The sequence below is a fragment of the Argentina silus genome (genome assembly GCF_951799395.1).
Source record: "Argentina silus genome assembly, chromosome: Y".
Classification (NCBI taxonomy): Eukaryota; Metazoa; Chordata; class Actinopteri; order Argentiniformes; family Argentinidae; genus Argentina; species Argentina silus.
In genome coordinates this window covers 5,847,730-5,864,390 of record NC_139654.1, presented here as the reverse complement: position 1 = coordinate 5,864,390, position 16,661 = coordinate 5,847,730, and the positions used below count along the sequence as shown (strand labels likewise).

At 45.5% G+C, this 16,661-nt stretch overlaps 3 protein-coding genes across 3 annotated transcripts in view; 2 read left to right on the top strand and 1 right to left on the bottom strand.

Moving 5' to 3' along the window:
* The window catches only part of LOC310823744 (tripartite motif-containing protein 16-like), a gene marked incomplete at its 5' end in the record, with an annotated part of 101,651 nt that overhangs the window by 16,913 nt on the left and 68,077 nt on the right, over window positions 1-16,661 (top strand). The gene's annotated exons all lie outside the window — the stretch shown is intronic.
* Window positions 1-16,661, bottom strand: part of LOC310823900 (uncharacterized protein) — a 62,448-nt gene that overhangs the window by 5,656 nt on the left and 40,131 nt on the right. The gene's annotated exons all lie outside the window — the stretch shown is intronic.
* Window positions 991-9,484, top strand: LOC310823628 (uncharacterized protein; the record flags this gene model as incomplete). Its single annotated transcript, XM_083696511.1, has 6 exons — window positions 991-1,566; window positions 1,915-2,010; window positions 2,895-3,128; window positions 3,288-3,447; window positions 6,935-6,991; window positions 7,970-9,484. 6 exons carry the CDS (start codon window positions 991-993, stop codon window positions 9,364-9,366), a joined length of 2,520 nt encoding a protein of 839 aa, XP_083552637.1. The 3' UTR covers window positions 9,367-9,484.

Genomic DNA, 16,661 nt, shown 5'->3' with positions numbered 1-16,661 from the left:
GTGTCTGTAGTTGACAGTGTGGACTCCCCAGTCCAACAGATCTCACGGTATTGCGTCGATAAAGATGTCTGGAATGCCGGAGCCGATGTCCAAAAGTTGTCGTCGGCTGTACGATATGGACGCTAAACTGTTTTTAGCGAGAATACTTGAAATAAACAAGGAAATAACCACTAATTCAGCGAGACAGCGGGCTTCGCGATGTATGCGCGCCGCCATCTTGGTACACGCCCTCCCTGCGTGATTGGTGGATTTGGTAGCATGCTAGGTTGAGTCGCTCAGACGCTGCCTTTTGATTGGTCGATTCGCACGTCCGTCTTCTTCGCCACACGTGTTGTCGGTATTGACAAACATTTCAGTGACATGCGCGCGATGCAGTGCTAATATTAGCATGTAGCCTACTTCACTGGATAAGAATACAACAATAGCATTTAGCATACTCCACCGGCTATGAATGCAACGTTAGCATGCAGCCTACTCCATTGGATAACCCTACTACGTTAACATGGAACATACTCCACTGGATATCAAAACCAAGATGGCGGCGCGCATGCGTCGCGCGCATGTCACTGTCACTGAAATGATTGCAACCTGATGTGGTGTGTGTGGGAGGGAGCTGAGAGGAATGTAGGGTGGAGCATTACTCTCTCACACACACACACACACACACACACACACACACACACACACACACACACACACACCACTCCCCCGACAGTGACAGAGACACAGAACAAGGAAGTGTTCCCGCCTACAAGCACTTCTAGGAAAACAAAACTTACAATATCTCTGACACTCTGCTGTGGAATGTAAGGTGGAGCATTACTCTCACACACACATAAACGCACGCACACACACACACACACCACTCCCCCGACAGTGACACAGACACAGAACAAGGAAGTGTTCCCGCCCACAAGCACTTCTAGGAAAACAAAACTTACAGTATCTCTGACACTCGACGCTGATCAGTCTGGTCGTGTGTGCAGCAAAATGGCAGAGAGCATGGACTCTATTAGCTGTCCGATCTGTCTGGATCTACTGAAGGATCCGGTGGCTATTCCCTGTGGACACAGCTACTGTATGGGCTGTATTAAGGGCTACTGGGATCAGGATGATCAGAAGGGGGTCTACAGCTGCCCCCTATGTAAGGAAAGCTTTATCCCCAGGCCTGTTCTGAGGAAAAACACTCTGTTGGCTGAATTAGTGGAGAATCTGAAGAAGACAAGACTCCAAGCTGCTCCTCCTGCTCACTGTTATGCTGGACCTGGAGATGTGGCGTGTGATGTCTGCACTGGGAGAAAGCAGAAAGCCCTCAAGTCCTGTCTGGTGTGTCTGGCCTCTTACTGTGAGACTCACCTCCAGCCTCACTATGAATCTCCTGCCTTTAAGAAGCACAAGCTGGTCAAAGCCTCCACACAAATGCAGGAGAAGATCTGCTCTCTTCATGATGAAGTGATGAAGATTTTCTGCCGTACCGACCAGCAGTGTATCTGTTATCTGTGTTCTTTAGATGAACATAAAGGCCATGACACAGTCTCAGCTGCAGCAGAAAGGACAGAGAAACAGGTAAGAAGAAGAGCTTCAGACTAGTATTACTCTGAGTATCACATACAGGACAACTATGAGTAATAAGTAAGAACCAGAGCTACTAGTTGGTGACTCTGTCTGTAAAACATCTAAAAGTAAATGTCACTGACTGATTGAATGATATTTCCAGAGATCCAAAGTCTCTTCCACATGACTGTGTTTGTGTAGGGAGAGGGTTAAGGTTGTTGATGTTCTTGTTTTACAATCTGGTTCTTATCAGACAAGTTTTAACAGGTACAATGACTCATAACAGTGTAACAGTGCTTCTCTCTCTCCTGGACTCATAACAGTGTGTAGTATACAGTAACAATGTGTGTGTGTCTACAGCGTCATTTGGGGATGAGTCAGCAGGAAGTCCAGCAGAGAGTCCAGAAGAGAGAGAAGCAACTGAAGGAGGCCAAACAGGCTGTGGAGTCTCTCCCAGTGAGTGTGTGTGTGTGTGTGTGTGTGTGTGTGTGTGTGTGTGTGTGTGTGTGTGTGTGTGTGTGAGTGTGTGTGTGTGTGTGTGTGTGTGTGTGTGTTTTCTTTCTTTTCTTCTTTTTGCCCTTAAGTACTTCGTTTGTTTTATTCATTTTAATAGTTATTACAAATATATTCCATCTACTAGGTACCTATTTATGTTATTATTTATTCATTTATTTATTATTGTACATGGTCATTGATGTCCATTTTGGTTTATTTGGTGTTTTTTCTGTTGTACATGTTAAAATATATAAACTCCATCCACACATACACGATTAGTAAATAGTGTAATTGAATTTAATCTGATTATTTACTGTAATATTTGATCTGATTGTTCTGGAGGATAACATAGAAATTGTAACCAGCTTTGTATGCCTTGTTTTAACAAGGGTGATACTTTGTACAGTATTTCATTTTCAACATCCTAAAACTGAGATGTTGTGATCTGTATGAAGGCCAACAGGCCTTTTTTAAATCGAGGGTGAGCTTCTTTTAGTAATCTGCTACACAACCAGTTTGGTAAAGTACAGTATAGTTTTTGAATGATTGAAGCTTTTAGGGAGAGGCCCGTCCTTAAATAGACTGGGTCTTTATACTGACCAGTGATAGCGAGATCAGACCCTCTTGTTGTGTGTCAGATAGTTTGTTGTTTTTGGAGGAACTTCTCCTGCCAGTAATGGATGTTTCAGTATCTCACCAAAGTTTCATATACTTCTACTCGTATGCCATCAAAACCAGGGCTTTTTCCTGTCTGATAAGATTCAATTGCCTTAAGACGTTTGTGTGTGTGTGTGTGTGTGTGTGTGTGTGTGTGTGTGTGTGTGTGTGTGTGTGTGTCCTAACAGCGCTCTGCACAGACAGCAGTGGAGGACAGTGAGAGGATCTTCACGGAGCTGATCCGCTCCATTGAGAGAAGGTTGTCTGAGGTGAAGCAGCTGATCAGAGCCCAGCAGAAGGCAGCGGTGAGTCAGGCTGAAGGACTGGTGGAGAAACTGGAGCAGGAGATAGCTGAGCTGAGGAGGAGAGACGCTGAGCTGGAGCAGCTTTCACACACAGAGGATCCCATCCATTTCCTCCAGGTAACCACACTGACCCTCCATCTGCAATACTGAAACAAGATTACTGTTCAGTTATTCATTCATCCTCTGTTCTCTCTATCTCCTTCTCTTTCTCTCTCTGTCTCTGTTTCTCTCTCTCTCTGTCTCTCTCTGCCTCTCTCTCTGTCTCTCTCTCTCCAGAGTTATCAGTCTCTCTCCAGTCCCAGTGTATGTTCAGACTTCCCCAGCATCATTGAGGGTCCTCTTCAGTTGTTTGGAGGTGTGAGTGAGGCTGTGTCTGAGCTGAGAGACAAACTAGAGGACCTCCTTAAGGGAGAATGGCCCAACATCTCAACTACAGGTGGGTTAGGGTTAGGGTTAGGGTTAGGGTTAAGGTTAAACCTTAACCCTAACCCAACATCTCAACTACAGGTGGGTTACAAACTCTACCTGCTCAACTTTCATCACCTCAACTTCAGACCAGTTACAGTTGTGGTCAGAAGTTTACATGCACTTGTAAAGAACATGTATGTCATGGCAGTCTTGAGTTTCCAATCATTTCTACAACTCTTATTTTTCTGTGATGGATTGATTGGAGTACATACTTCTTTGACACAAAAAACATTCATGAAGTTTGGTTCTTTTATGAATTTATTATGGGTCTTCTGAAAATGTGACAAAATGTGCTGGGTCAAAAATATACATACAGCAATGCTAATATTTGATGAAATGTCCCTTGGCCATTTTCACCTCAATTAGACGCTTTTGGTAGCCATCCACAAGCTTCTGGCAAGCTTCTGGTTGAATCTTTGACCACTCCTCTTGACAGAATCGGTGCAGTTCAACTAAATTCAGCACATTCCACTCCATGTTCTCAATGGGGTTTAAGTCAGGACTTTGTGAAAGCCATTCTAAGACCTTAATTCTAGCCTGATTTCGCCATTCCTTTACCACGTTTTTTTGTGACTCAAGACTGCCATGTTCTTTACAAGAGTTCTCTAACCCCTAACCCCTAACCCTAACCCAAATACTAAACCCTCAATGAAAACATCCAACCAACAACAGACCCTAACCCTGACCCCTAACCCAAATACTAAACCCTCAATGAAAACATCCAACCAACAACAGACCTTAACCCCTAACACTGACCCCTAACCCAATTATTAAACCATCAATGAAAACATCCAACCAACCACAGACCCTAACCCTGACCCCTAACCCAAATACTAAACCGTCAATGAAAACATCCAACCAACAACAGACCCTAACCCCTAACCCATACCCCAAACCCAAATACTAAACCGTCAATGAAAACATCCAACCAACAACAGACCCTAACCCCTAATCCTAACCCCAACCCCAACCCGTAACCCTAACCCTAACCCTACTGACATGCGGCCGCGTTTTCAGGGGTTTCCAAAATGTTTTGATCAATATCTCCGTGATAATTCGGCGTATAAACATGGTTTAAATATCGGTAGACTCTCAGCTTTCGATTCTGCACTCCTGTGACATGCCCTCTCACTCACAGACGGAGCTATGAGCCTCAGAACAGCTTGGTACACACCCTCCCTGCGTAATTGGTGAATTTGGTAGCAGCCTTGCTTGAGTCGCTAAGACACTGCCTTTTACCGTCGGTGATTGGTCGATTTACACGTCCATCTTCTTCGCTACACGTGACGTCGGCATTGTCGGTATTGACAAACATTTCAGTGACAGTGACAGAGACAGAAAGCAGAGAAGATGTGTTTACAAGGAAGGATTCAACAGAGGGTAGGGCGGTTAAGACAGAGGAAGAAAGAGTGGTGAGTGAGAGGGTGCGCAGGCCGCGACGAGAGGACACAGTGTGGGTATTCTCACCAATGTTCTTGTCAACGAGGTCGATCCACCCGTTCTCTGCAACACGTTAGATTTCACTTTGTGGGCTTTTAGACTAAATGGTCCTCTCAGACCCAGGTCACTCAAACCTTTGGACTCCCCCAGGGTGCGCGAATCCGATTGTCTCCCCTCCTCTTGGCAAAGCCTCTTTTTATGACTTTCCGTTTCCCCATCAGTCGGACATTTATAGTCACATACAATTCAGCATCTATTCTATCAAATACTAAACCATCAATGAAAACATCTAACTAACAACAGATCCTAACCCCAAAGCCCTAACCCCTAACCCTAACCCAAATACTAAACCATCAATGAAAACATCCAACCAACAACAGACCCAAACCCCTAACCCCCTAACCTACAACCTAACACTAACCCCTAACCCCAACCCTAACCCAAATACTAAACCATCAATGAAAACATCCAACCAACAACAGACCCAAACCCCTAACCCAAATAGTAAACCATCCAACCAACAACAGACCCAAAGCCCTAACCCTAACCCAATTACTAAACCATCAATGAAAACATCAAACCAACAACAGACCCTAACACCAAACCCTAACCCAAATACTAAACCATCAATGAAAACATCCAACCAACAACAGACCCTAAGCCCCAAACCCCTAACCATAACCTCTAACCCTAACCCAAATACTAAACCGTCAATGAAAACATCCAACCAACAACAGACCCTAACCCCTAACCCCCTAACCCTAACCCAAATACTAAACCATCAATGAAAACATCCAACCAACAACAGACCCTAAACCCTAACCTACCTTAGGCATTGTCGGTATTGACAAACATTTCAGTGACAGTGACAGAGACAGATAGCAGAGAAGATGTGTTTACAAGGATCCATTAGAAGTCCTTTTTTATATTCTGTCTAGTATTTTATTCATATTGTATACCATTTCTGTGTAGCTCAGGACTTCATAAATGAATTTCAAGCACCAAAACAATTCATCCACATGGGTAAAGGTCTGTCTTCACATGGGATTTGAAACATTTCTGAAAAACGGATTCGAAATGTTCAGGTTTAGGCCTACTTACCTATTCAGACAGTGCTCTTGGGGTAAACATTCATCACAATCAAGAAAGCTGAGTTTGTCCTGAAAATATTGATATGAAACACTTGGCTATTATTTTGTATGGAAGTGACTTCAAATTGAGAAAGAAAAAATGTATGTAAAAATGGAGAAAATACCCCTGGTCCCCAAAGGGTTAACCTGCAAAGTGAGGCCTTCTCTTTTCCCCCCATCAGAACAATGTGGGACCTGTCCATGTTTACAACCCTTGACTGATATATGTCTCTCTATCTCTCTCCCTCCCTCCCTCCCTCCCTCTCTCCCTCCCTCTACCTCCCCCCTCTCTCCCTCTCTCTCTCTCTCCCGTTCTCCCTCAATCCTCTCTCTCCCACCCCCCCTCTAACCCTCCCTATCTCCCTTCCTCTCTCCCTCCTCTCCCTCCCTCTCTGCCTCCCTCCCTCCTCTCTCTCCCTCTCTCCCTCCCTCCTTCATCCCTCTATCCCTCCCTCCCTCCCTCTATCCTACCCTCTTTCCCTCCCTCCCCTCCATTCCTCCCTCACTCCCTCTCTCTCTCTTTCTTTCACTCCCCTCCCTTTCCTCCCTCCTCTTGCTCTCCATCCGTGCCTCTCTCTCCCTCCCTCCCCACCTCTCTCCCCCCATCTCTCCCTTCCTCTGTCCCTCCATCCTCTCCCTCCCTCCATCCTCCCTCTATCCCTCACTCTTTCTCCCTCCCTCCTCTCCCTTCATCTCCCTCCCTCCCTCCCTCTCTTTCTCTCCCTCTATCCCTTTCTCCCCCTCCCTCCCTCTCCTCCCTCCCTCTACCTCTAACTCCCCTCTCTCTCTCCCCCTCCCTCCCTCTGCTCCCTTCCTTTTTCTACCTCTCTACCTCCCTCTCTCCCTCCCTCCCTTTCTACCTCCCTCCCTCCCTTCCGTCTGTAGTGAATGGAGTGGATGTTTTCCAGCCCAAGACCAGAGCCCAGGACCAGTTCTTCCAATGTGAGTGTGTTTCTCCTGAAGTAGCTGACAGTCTCTCTCTCTCTTTATCTCTACCTCCCTCCCTCTCTCTGTTCCTCCCTCCCTCTATCCCTCCATCCTTCCCTCTCTCCCTCTCTCCCTCCCTCCCTCCCTCCCTCCCTCCATTGATCCTCTCCACAAACCCTGAGACACAACTAGAGATCTCTAGGAGAGGGAGAGACTCATCAAAGACAGCCTACATATCTGACTCTCCCTCTCTCTCTTTCTGTTCCTCCGTCCCCCTCTCTCTATCTCCTTTCTCTCTATCTCTCTCCCCTCTCTCTCTTTCTCTCTCTGTCTCTCTCTTTCTCTCTCTCTCCCTCCCTCTCTCTCTTTCTCTTCCTCCATCCCCCTCTCTGTTCCTTCTCCCTCTCTCTCTCTCTCTCTCCCCTCTCTCTCTCTCTTTCTCTCTCTGTCTCTCTCTCCCTCCATCTCTCTCTCTCTTTCTCTTCCTTCGTCCCCCTCTCTGTCCCCCTCTCTCTCTCTCTCTCTTCCTCCATCCCTCTCTCTCTTTTTCTTCCTCTGTCCCCCTCTCTGTTCCTTCTCTCTCTCAATCTCTCCCCTCTCTCTCTCTCTTTCTCTCTCCTCTCTCTCTCCCCTCTCCTCTCTCTCTTTTTCTTCCTCCGTCCCCCTCTCTGTTCCTTCTCTCTCTTGCTCTCTCTCTCCTCTTTCTTTCTCTTCCACCGTCGCCCTCTCTTTCTCTCTCTCTCCTCTCTCTCCCTCCCTCCCACCCTCCCTCTCTCTCTTTCTCTTCCTCCATCCCCCTCTCTGTTCCTTCTCCCTCTCTCTCTCTCCCCTCTCTCTCTGTTTCTCTCTCTGTCTCTCTCTCCCTCCATCCCTCTCTCTCTTTCTCTTCCTCCATCCCCCTCTCTCTCTCTCCCTCCCCTCTCTCTCTCTTTCTCTCTCCTCTCTCTCTTTCTCTCTCCCTCTCTCTCTCTCCCTCCATCCATCTCTCTCTTTCTCTGTCCCCCTCTCTGTTCCTTCTCTCTCTCTCTCTCTCTCTCTCTCTCTCTCTCTCTCTCCCTCTCTCTTTCTCTCTCTCTCCCTCTCTCTCTCTCTCCCTCCATCCCTCTCTCTTTTTCTTCCTCCGTCCCCCTCTCTGTTCCTTCTCTCTCTCCCTCCCTCCCTCTCTCTCCTTCTCTTCCTACATCCCCCTCTCTCTTCCTCCTCTCTCTCTCTCTCTCTCTCTCTTTCTCTCTCTCCCCTCTCCTCTCTCTCTTTCTCTTCCTCCGTCCCCCTCTCTGTTCGTTCTCTCTCTCTCTCCCCTCTATCTCTCTCTCTCCCTCTCTTTCTCTCTCTCCCTCTCCTCTCTCTCTTTTTCTTCCTCCGTCCCCCTCTCTGTTCCTTCTCTCTCTCGCTCTCTCTCCCCTCTCTCTCTCCTCTCTCTCTCTTTCTCTTCCTTCGTCCCCCTCTCTGTTTCTCCCCTCTCTCTCTCTCTCTCTCTCCCCTCTCTCTTTCTCTCTCCTCTGTCTCTCTCCCTCTCTCCCTCCATCCCTCTCTCTTTTTTTCTTCATCCGTCCCCCTCTCTGTTCCTTCTCTCTCTCTCTGTCTCTCTCTCTCTCTCTCCTCTCTCTTTCTCTTCCTCCATCCCCCTCTCTCTTCCTTTCTCTCTCTCTCCTCTCTCTCTCCCTCCATCCCTCTATCTCTTTCTCTTCCTCTGTCCCACTCTCTCTTCATCCTCTCTCTCTCTTTCTCTCTCTCTCCCTCTTTCTTTCTCTCTCTCCCTCCATCCCTCTTTCTCTTTCTCTTCCTCTGTCCCCCTCTCTCTCCCCCCTCTCCTCTCTCTCTCTCTCTCTCCCTCCCTCCCTCCCTCTGCTCTTCTCCCAGATGCCTGTGAGCTCACACTGGACCCAAACACAGCACAGAGAAACCTCTCTCTGTCTGAGGAGAACAGAAAGGTGACATGGGGGAGAAAGAAGCAGCCGTATCCTGATCACCCAGAGAGATTTGACTACTGGGAACAGGTGCTGTGTAGAGAGGGTCTGACTGGGCGCCGTTACTGGGAGGTAGAGATGAGTGGAGGAGAGGCTGGTATAGGAGTGACATATAAAGGAATAAGCAGGAGAGGATATGGTGATGACTGTGTGTTGGGAAACAATGACAAGTCCTGGAGTCTGTACTGCTCTGGTAACAGTTACTCCACCAGGCACAATTATAAGAACACTGACATACGTGTCCCCACCTCTGGCTCCCACAGAGTAGGAGTGTATCTGGACTGGCCGGCCGGCACTCTGTCCTTCTACAGCGTCTCCTCTGACACACGGACCCTCCTGCACACATTCCACTCCACATTCACTGAGCCCCTCTACCCAGGGTTTTATCTTTGGAGATTGGGCTGTTCAGTGACCCTGTGTTAACTAGTCTCAGGGAGATCACACTGAACACCAAAGGCTCAAAGATGATGGACTGATGATGATCCAACTGAGATGTTGGATGTACAGATGTTCCCTCTCCGAGTGTAGGGTGTAGGATTGTTGTGTGTAGTTATATTATTTTTTACTATATATATATATATATTTCTATTATATATATATATATATATATATATATATATATATATATATATATATATAATATTATATTAAATTAAATTAAATGCATCTGATAGTAAAATAGACTGCAATAGAGTGACAAAAAATAGAAGCTTACATGTTTTTTGTTTTTTTTATGGAAATGAAACTGACAATCCAGATGAATGATTAGATGATCAAATCAGACTGATGATGAACTCTGAGAATAACACAGGAGAGAGTGTCTGTATGTATATAAGAGTTGGTTAGATTGGGTGTTTGAGTTGTGATGCTGGATCACGTTGCTGTGTGTAAGATAGCAGGGAGTGGATGTGAAGACAGCTCTCCTTCTCTGTCAGTACAACATGGACATGTTCTGTAATTCACTTTCCATAGATTCCTTCACCTGTCTATCTATCCAACGTACATGTTGTTCCTTCTCCTCTGTGTGTGTGTGTGTGTGTGTGTGTATATATATAAGAGTTGGTTAAATTGGGTGTTTGAGTTGTGTCACCGAGGGCGAGTCTAGCACGTCCTTTCCCCGGCCTGAACACCATTCCCAACGTTCCCCAGTTAAGCACGGCAGGATCGGCCCGAGGTTTGAGAGCAACTTTGGTGAATCACCATGACACTGCTAGAAAGAGAAAAAGCTTAGCAGCCGGGGGCCCAACCTGACGAGGGACACCGCGGCTGAGGATGTTCCTGAAACACATTTTATCTTCCATCTATCCCTCAAATAGGTGCAACTGCATAACTGCTTATAGATGATAAGTTGATTAAAATATGTGTAACTTCATAACTGCTTAAGAGGAACTAGAGTGTGAGTGTATGACCCCGTGTCAACATGTCTGCTTAGGCCTCATTATGATGACGGCATGCTACCAATGAAAGTACTATGAATATAAGAATACCAATGTTTGATTGTGTGAATCTTACTCAGGGATGATTACTGATGTATGATACTATATTATTGACGTTTATTTTGATGATACAGAGTTTTATTATTGCATATAAGGGGATATTATATAGGGCCTTCGGGGTGAAGTATGTCAGGTGGTGGGAATCCCCAACAAAAAGTACTACTGTGTCCATAATCAAGTATGAGAATGATAACAATGATTAAGTGTAACAATGTGAAGTATAGAGTGATTTATTGGTTTTGATCTATTGATATGTGTGATTACTATACTGTATTACTGTTTGGATGTATTGTATTGATGTTGATGAGGTTTTGTAACACTGAGAGTTGAGGGACAGAGAAAGTTCCTTAAAAGGACTTCCCCAAAAGCACTTCCTTATTTACTTTAGAAGGAAGCTACTTAGCTACTAGCTTAGCTTAGCCACGGTTCTAGCTAATCGCTCAAAGGGTTAAACACCGCTCTGTTTGTGGACAAAGAAGATGTCACATGTGAGGAATCTTGGGTCTGTTAGTAAACAGAGATTATGTCATATGGGAGGAGTTTTGGATCAAAAGCAGAGTATAAAAAGAGCTCCCCGGAGCAGCGCAGCGGTCATTCCCCGCTGAGGAGCGTTAAAACCTGAAGAACCGGAGCAGGACGGAGCGTGTTGGATACCTCACCCCGGGGTGGAACTGGAGCTCTCATAGTCTGGTGCCCGAGAAGTTCTCCGTGGCCGGAGTTCACACTCTGATCAAATCCTGACTAACGGACTCGCCACTGGATTGCAACAGAGGACCTGGCGGACCTTTCTTTGAGGAAGAACGGACTTAGAGGAAAAGCTGAGACCGGTAGAGCAGTTTCAGGGGGCAAAGCTGAGACACTCTGCGGGAATCAGAGTCCCTCGGCCAGGGGAGCATAACACCGGCTCTTTACCACAGCCGTGGCGGAAAGAGGAACCGGCTTCACTCGACGGAGAGGACAAGTAGATTAGGCAGAGGAGGGATAGAGGTAGAGATTTTATTCTTTTCTCATTTTTCTCATTTTTATATTTTCATCATTTTAATATTTTAATACTCTGTCTGTAACCCATTTTTATGATAACTTAGCTATGCTGTAATGCTTTAAGCCATTATTAAACAATCTAACCTGCATTTAAAGTAACAGCTTTCTAAACGCAATTTTAAAAAATGTTATTTTTATTGAACTATTCCATTCATCAAAAGTATTTTTACCTCCTCCTGGTGACATAAAAGGTTATAGATTACTGTGCATATTTCATCATAGGATCTGAATGGTTATATCTAGCCCATCATTACCTGCTTTGGGTAAATTGTACTTACCGATAAACACCTTTCCGCAACCACACCAACTTGCACTCATATAAGATTAGAGCAGTCGTTAACCATAGAGGTTACCCACTTCTGTGTACGGTTTTCGGGGGAGTTTTCAGTTCAACTGAAGTGGGTAAAGGAAGTCAATGGAGGAACTATGGGACGTAGACTGTTAACAGCGGAGTGAGTCTAATCGACACCAACCTACACCGGACCTGTTAGGAAGTAGCTTACAGGGTAAGACCCTGCAGGCTGAGGTCCATACCTGTTAGACAGAGGGTTGGTCCGGGGTCCTGTACAGGGTAAGACCCTGCAGGCTGAGGTCCATACCTGTTAGACAGAGGGTTGGTCCGGGGTCCTGTACGGGGTAAGACCCTGCAGGCTGAGGTCCATACCTGTTAGTCAGAGGGTTGGTCCGGGGTCCTGTACAGGGTAAGACCATGCAGGCTGAGGTCCATACCTGTTAGTCAGAGGGTTGTTCCGGGGTCCTGTACAGGGTAAGACCCTGCAGGCTGAGGTCCATACCTGTTAGACAGAGGGTTGGTCCGGGGTCCTGTACAGGGTAAGACCCTGCAGGATGAGGTCCATACCTGTTAGACAGAGGGTTGGTCCGGGGTCCTGCACAGGGTAAGACCCTGCAGGCTGAGGTCCATACCTGTTAGTCAGAGGGTTGGTCCGGGGTCCTGTACAGGGCCTGAACTGCCGGGAGAAAAGGTGTCATGATCATCAAAAAAACCCTGAAACACTTTCGTGTTTTTTTTCGCGTTAAACTTTTAAATAAAGATTAACTTGTTTTTACTTATGCTGTTTCTTTCATGGAAATCCTGATAGTTCACGTATCGTCTGTGCTCTGTCGAAGAGCTGGGCATCTTCGGCTCATCGAGATACAAGGAGACCTCCTTCACCTCACGGAGGAGGTGAAAGTGAGAGGTGATTTGTATTATTACTCTCCAGGACCAGCTGAGAGAGCATCTCCTACAGCTCGACCCCTCCCTTTACTAGACTGGTCCCCAAACCGGTGGTCAGATAATACAAAGAAAAACAGGCTCGCGGCTGAGAGTGTCACTCCCCAGGTTTTCCCCCCGTTGGTGTAAAATGGCTTGAAAGAGGAAAAATGTGCTAAACATAAATAAATAAATAACAATGATGGTACTTGATAATAATACGCACAACACATAATATTATTGGAATACTGTGATATATATATATCTGCCATTTTACTGACGCTTTTATCCAAAGCGACTTACATTGCAGTGAGTGCATACATTTCAGTATAGATGGTCCCAGCGGGAATCAAACCCACAACCTAAGCATTGTTAGCGCCGTGCTCTACCAACTGAACCACAGAGGACCAGGTGTGTGACTGTGTCATGATGAGCCACAGAGGACCAGGTGTGTGACTGTGTCATGATGAGCCACAGCGGACCAGGTGTGTGACTGTGTCATGATGAGCCACAGAGGACCAGGTGTGTGACTGTGTCATGATGAGCCACAGAGGACCAGGTGTGTGACTGTGTCATGATGAGCCGCATCAAACCAAACCATAACAAGTGTGGAGTAAACATGTTGTCCCCCACAACTGAGTTACCCCCACACACACACACACACACACACACACACACACACACACACACACACACATACTGTGACGGCCGCCGGGGTGTGCGGGCGCGTCACGGACCCAAACACAGTGTAAGCAGAGAGGTCCACACCAGAATTATAATCAAAGATATTTATTCGGTTAGCGGGAAATGATAGAGAGAGGGTGGGGGTGAGAAGGCGTCGTGTCGTGAAGATAGCAGGGGGGTTCGGTACACGGTGGGTGGTCCTCTTACGTTCCAGGTCGGGGCGGCAGCGGGGTAGTCAGACAGGCGAAGGTTGGCAACGTAGCGGGCTCTCGGACGTTCTCGGGGTCGGGCTTCAAAGGGGGCTCTCCTATGGTCAGGGGTCATACACTGGACAATGGTGACTTGGCTTATTCTCTCTCTCATCAACTGCTCCTTGGTTCGCCGTAGCAACTCCTCTCCACTGGGTGCTCCGTTGGCTCCTTTTGTACGGTCTCTGCTGCTCCTGCTGATGCCCTTCAGCTGTGCCTTGACGAGCAGGAACTCCATGTATGGGCATACGGTGATTATCTCCACGGGTGGCAGCTGTGGCCCCTTGGGGCGCAGGAACTCCATACATGGTCCTGCCAAAGACAACACGGGGCAAGAGAGGGACAGCAGAAACAGCAGAGACAAAGCGAGGCGATATATACACTCCATTTACCACCTTCCCACACTCGCGCATGGGCTTAGGCACGGGGCGGGCGCCACAATACATACACATACACACACACCCACAGACACATACACATACACATACACATACACATACACATACACATACACATACACACACATACACACCCACACACACCCACACACACATACACACCCTCACACACATACACACCCTCACACACACCCACACAGCCAGCAGAGGGAGGAAGTCAGCAAGATGATTCACATGACCAGTTCTTGGTCATAGTCCAGTTCATTACACACAACACAGAGAAAGAAGCAGATTCCTCTCACGAGGCGGAACCTTAACCTCAATAGTAACGCAAATACACAGAAGCTGATTTCCGTTACCAAAAGGTAAGAATCTTACAGAAATATGACAGCGCTTATTTTTTAGGTTGTTTTTATTGCTGTTGTTGTTGTTGAGGCTATTTTTGTTCAAATGTGTAGCTCACGGTATGAGGAAACAAGTCAAGTACACAAAAGTCTTCATTGTTAGGCTATAGCCTCCCCGAACAACAGTGAACCACACAGCAAATTCAGCAGAGTTACATTTCTGGTGTTAATGAGAATTGAGTCAATCTCACTCTACTTGGAATTGATCTAACTCTGTATGTTGTCTAATCTGTTCGATTTCACACTGTAGCGTGAAAGAGTCGGTGTCAAAATGGAGCGTTATAACCGTTTTCTTGAAATCAACTGTCATAGTGTCACATTGAAGATCTCCAACACTTCCTCTGAACACCTCCAGTGTAAAGCTTGCCTTGCGGTGAGCCTCACCCACAGACATTAGAATGTCAACGCCTAGAATGTGAGGAGTGAATGACCCCACCCCTCCCTCTTGGCTGTTTTTTTCCACGGCAGGTGAACGAAATTTGACTTTTTGCATGGTGGCGGTAAGTAACCGTCAATTACATTTACATTTTTGTTTTTTAGCAGACGCCTTTGTCCAAAGCGACTTACAACATACATTTAAATAGATGATCATTAGTGATATTGTTATGCAAATACGTATTTAGACCTTGGTATGATGTTTAGAGTGCAGTTTTTACTCAAGCTTAGCCAGGACTATGTTAGCCAGCTACCTAGCGTTTGTTTCTTCTACTTATATACCCTTTCTGATTATTAAGTGTTACTGTAAGCTTATGGTAATTCTCGTTGAGTTTCTAACGTTTGGCAGTGTAGGTTAAGTTACATCATGTTCGCTATCGTTTGTGTTAGCTAACTGCTCACATTAGCAAATTGGCTAGGTGAGAACATTCCTCCACGTGTTAGCTGTGTTGCTGTCCAGCAAAGGACTTGGTATTGCAAAATCCTGATATGAGGACTGTTCATATCTGTAACTTCAATTGTGGGCAGACCCACAAATCAGACCCACAGAAAACGTTTCAACTTTTTACTTGGAATAGTTAGTGGAGCAGCTAGGAGATGTTTTCTCCTCAAAATGAATGAAAAGCAACAGGCACATGCATGGTGAAAATCCTCATTGTTTCATGATTCTCCTGTAAATCGATGGCTTGTTGGTCACAAATCAATTGTAGTTTTCAATAATAGGCTACTGTGCAAATTCAAAAGGATTTTAAGGTTTGTAGAAAGGATGACTTTACATAAATTATATAAGTTCTTCATATAAAAACTACCTCAGTATCACTGCACTGTGATAGTGATGCATATTCTTAATCTTGACACTTATGTTTTTATTTTTTTATTCACAGCAGGCGGTAAACCTCACCTTGTTTCACTCTCTTCACATTGATAAGCACTGTCATGTTTTACAGAGGCATTATGATTCTGGCTCTGGTTCTATTTGGACTGTGTGGGCCTGGCTTGATTAACAAATAGTTATTTAATTATATCCTTTTACAGGAAATGCTGGTTAAAGTGGAGATCCGAGGAGTGCAGGAATACATTAGAGTTCCACTGATCAAGTCTTTCAATATTCAAGAAGTTCCTTCAAGAAAGTTTGTAGTTTATTTATGGAAATAGTTTTGCATTTAATGTTATCACTGTAGTTGAACATGCAATCTTAAATATTCTGCAAATACAGTGATTAGTTTGCAGGTGCTAGTGTCCCATAGGTATTACACAAACTGTTCTATCAGCAAATAGATTAATATTGTATTAATGCAATGTACTGTACTTTTGATTCTCCTAGTAACAGAGAAGTTTAGTCTGGAAGAGAGTTTCAGTGGGGGCGAGCTAAGCTTGACTGATGTGACAGGGACAGAGGTGGGTGGAGATGTCTTCGATGAGCTTGTAAAGTCAGGTGTCTTGACCTTCATGGTCCCTTTCCCAGTAGGTAAGGAAAGTACTTGAAAAGGCAGGGGTTTTGATGAGGTATCACAGGCAGTGTGAACCCTGAGAGGCACATAGTGTTTTGTCAAATATTGTCATTATCATTTTGGAGGCCTCAAACTGTTATCATTTGATATTCTATTGATCATTATCTTTGGCACACATATTATCCATAGATGGACAGTACCTAAAATGTGTAAAAGATAATATACCGTACTATACCGTAAAAAAAAAAAAATAATAATAATTTTTCCATTTATTTGTTTTAATGCTTTTGTTACTGATGAATACATGTACATTTAAATTAATTTTGTCTGCCATTTTGTAGATCTGGA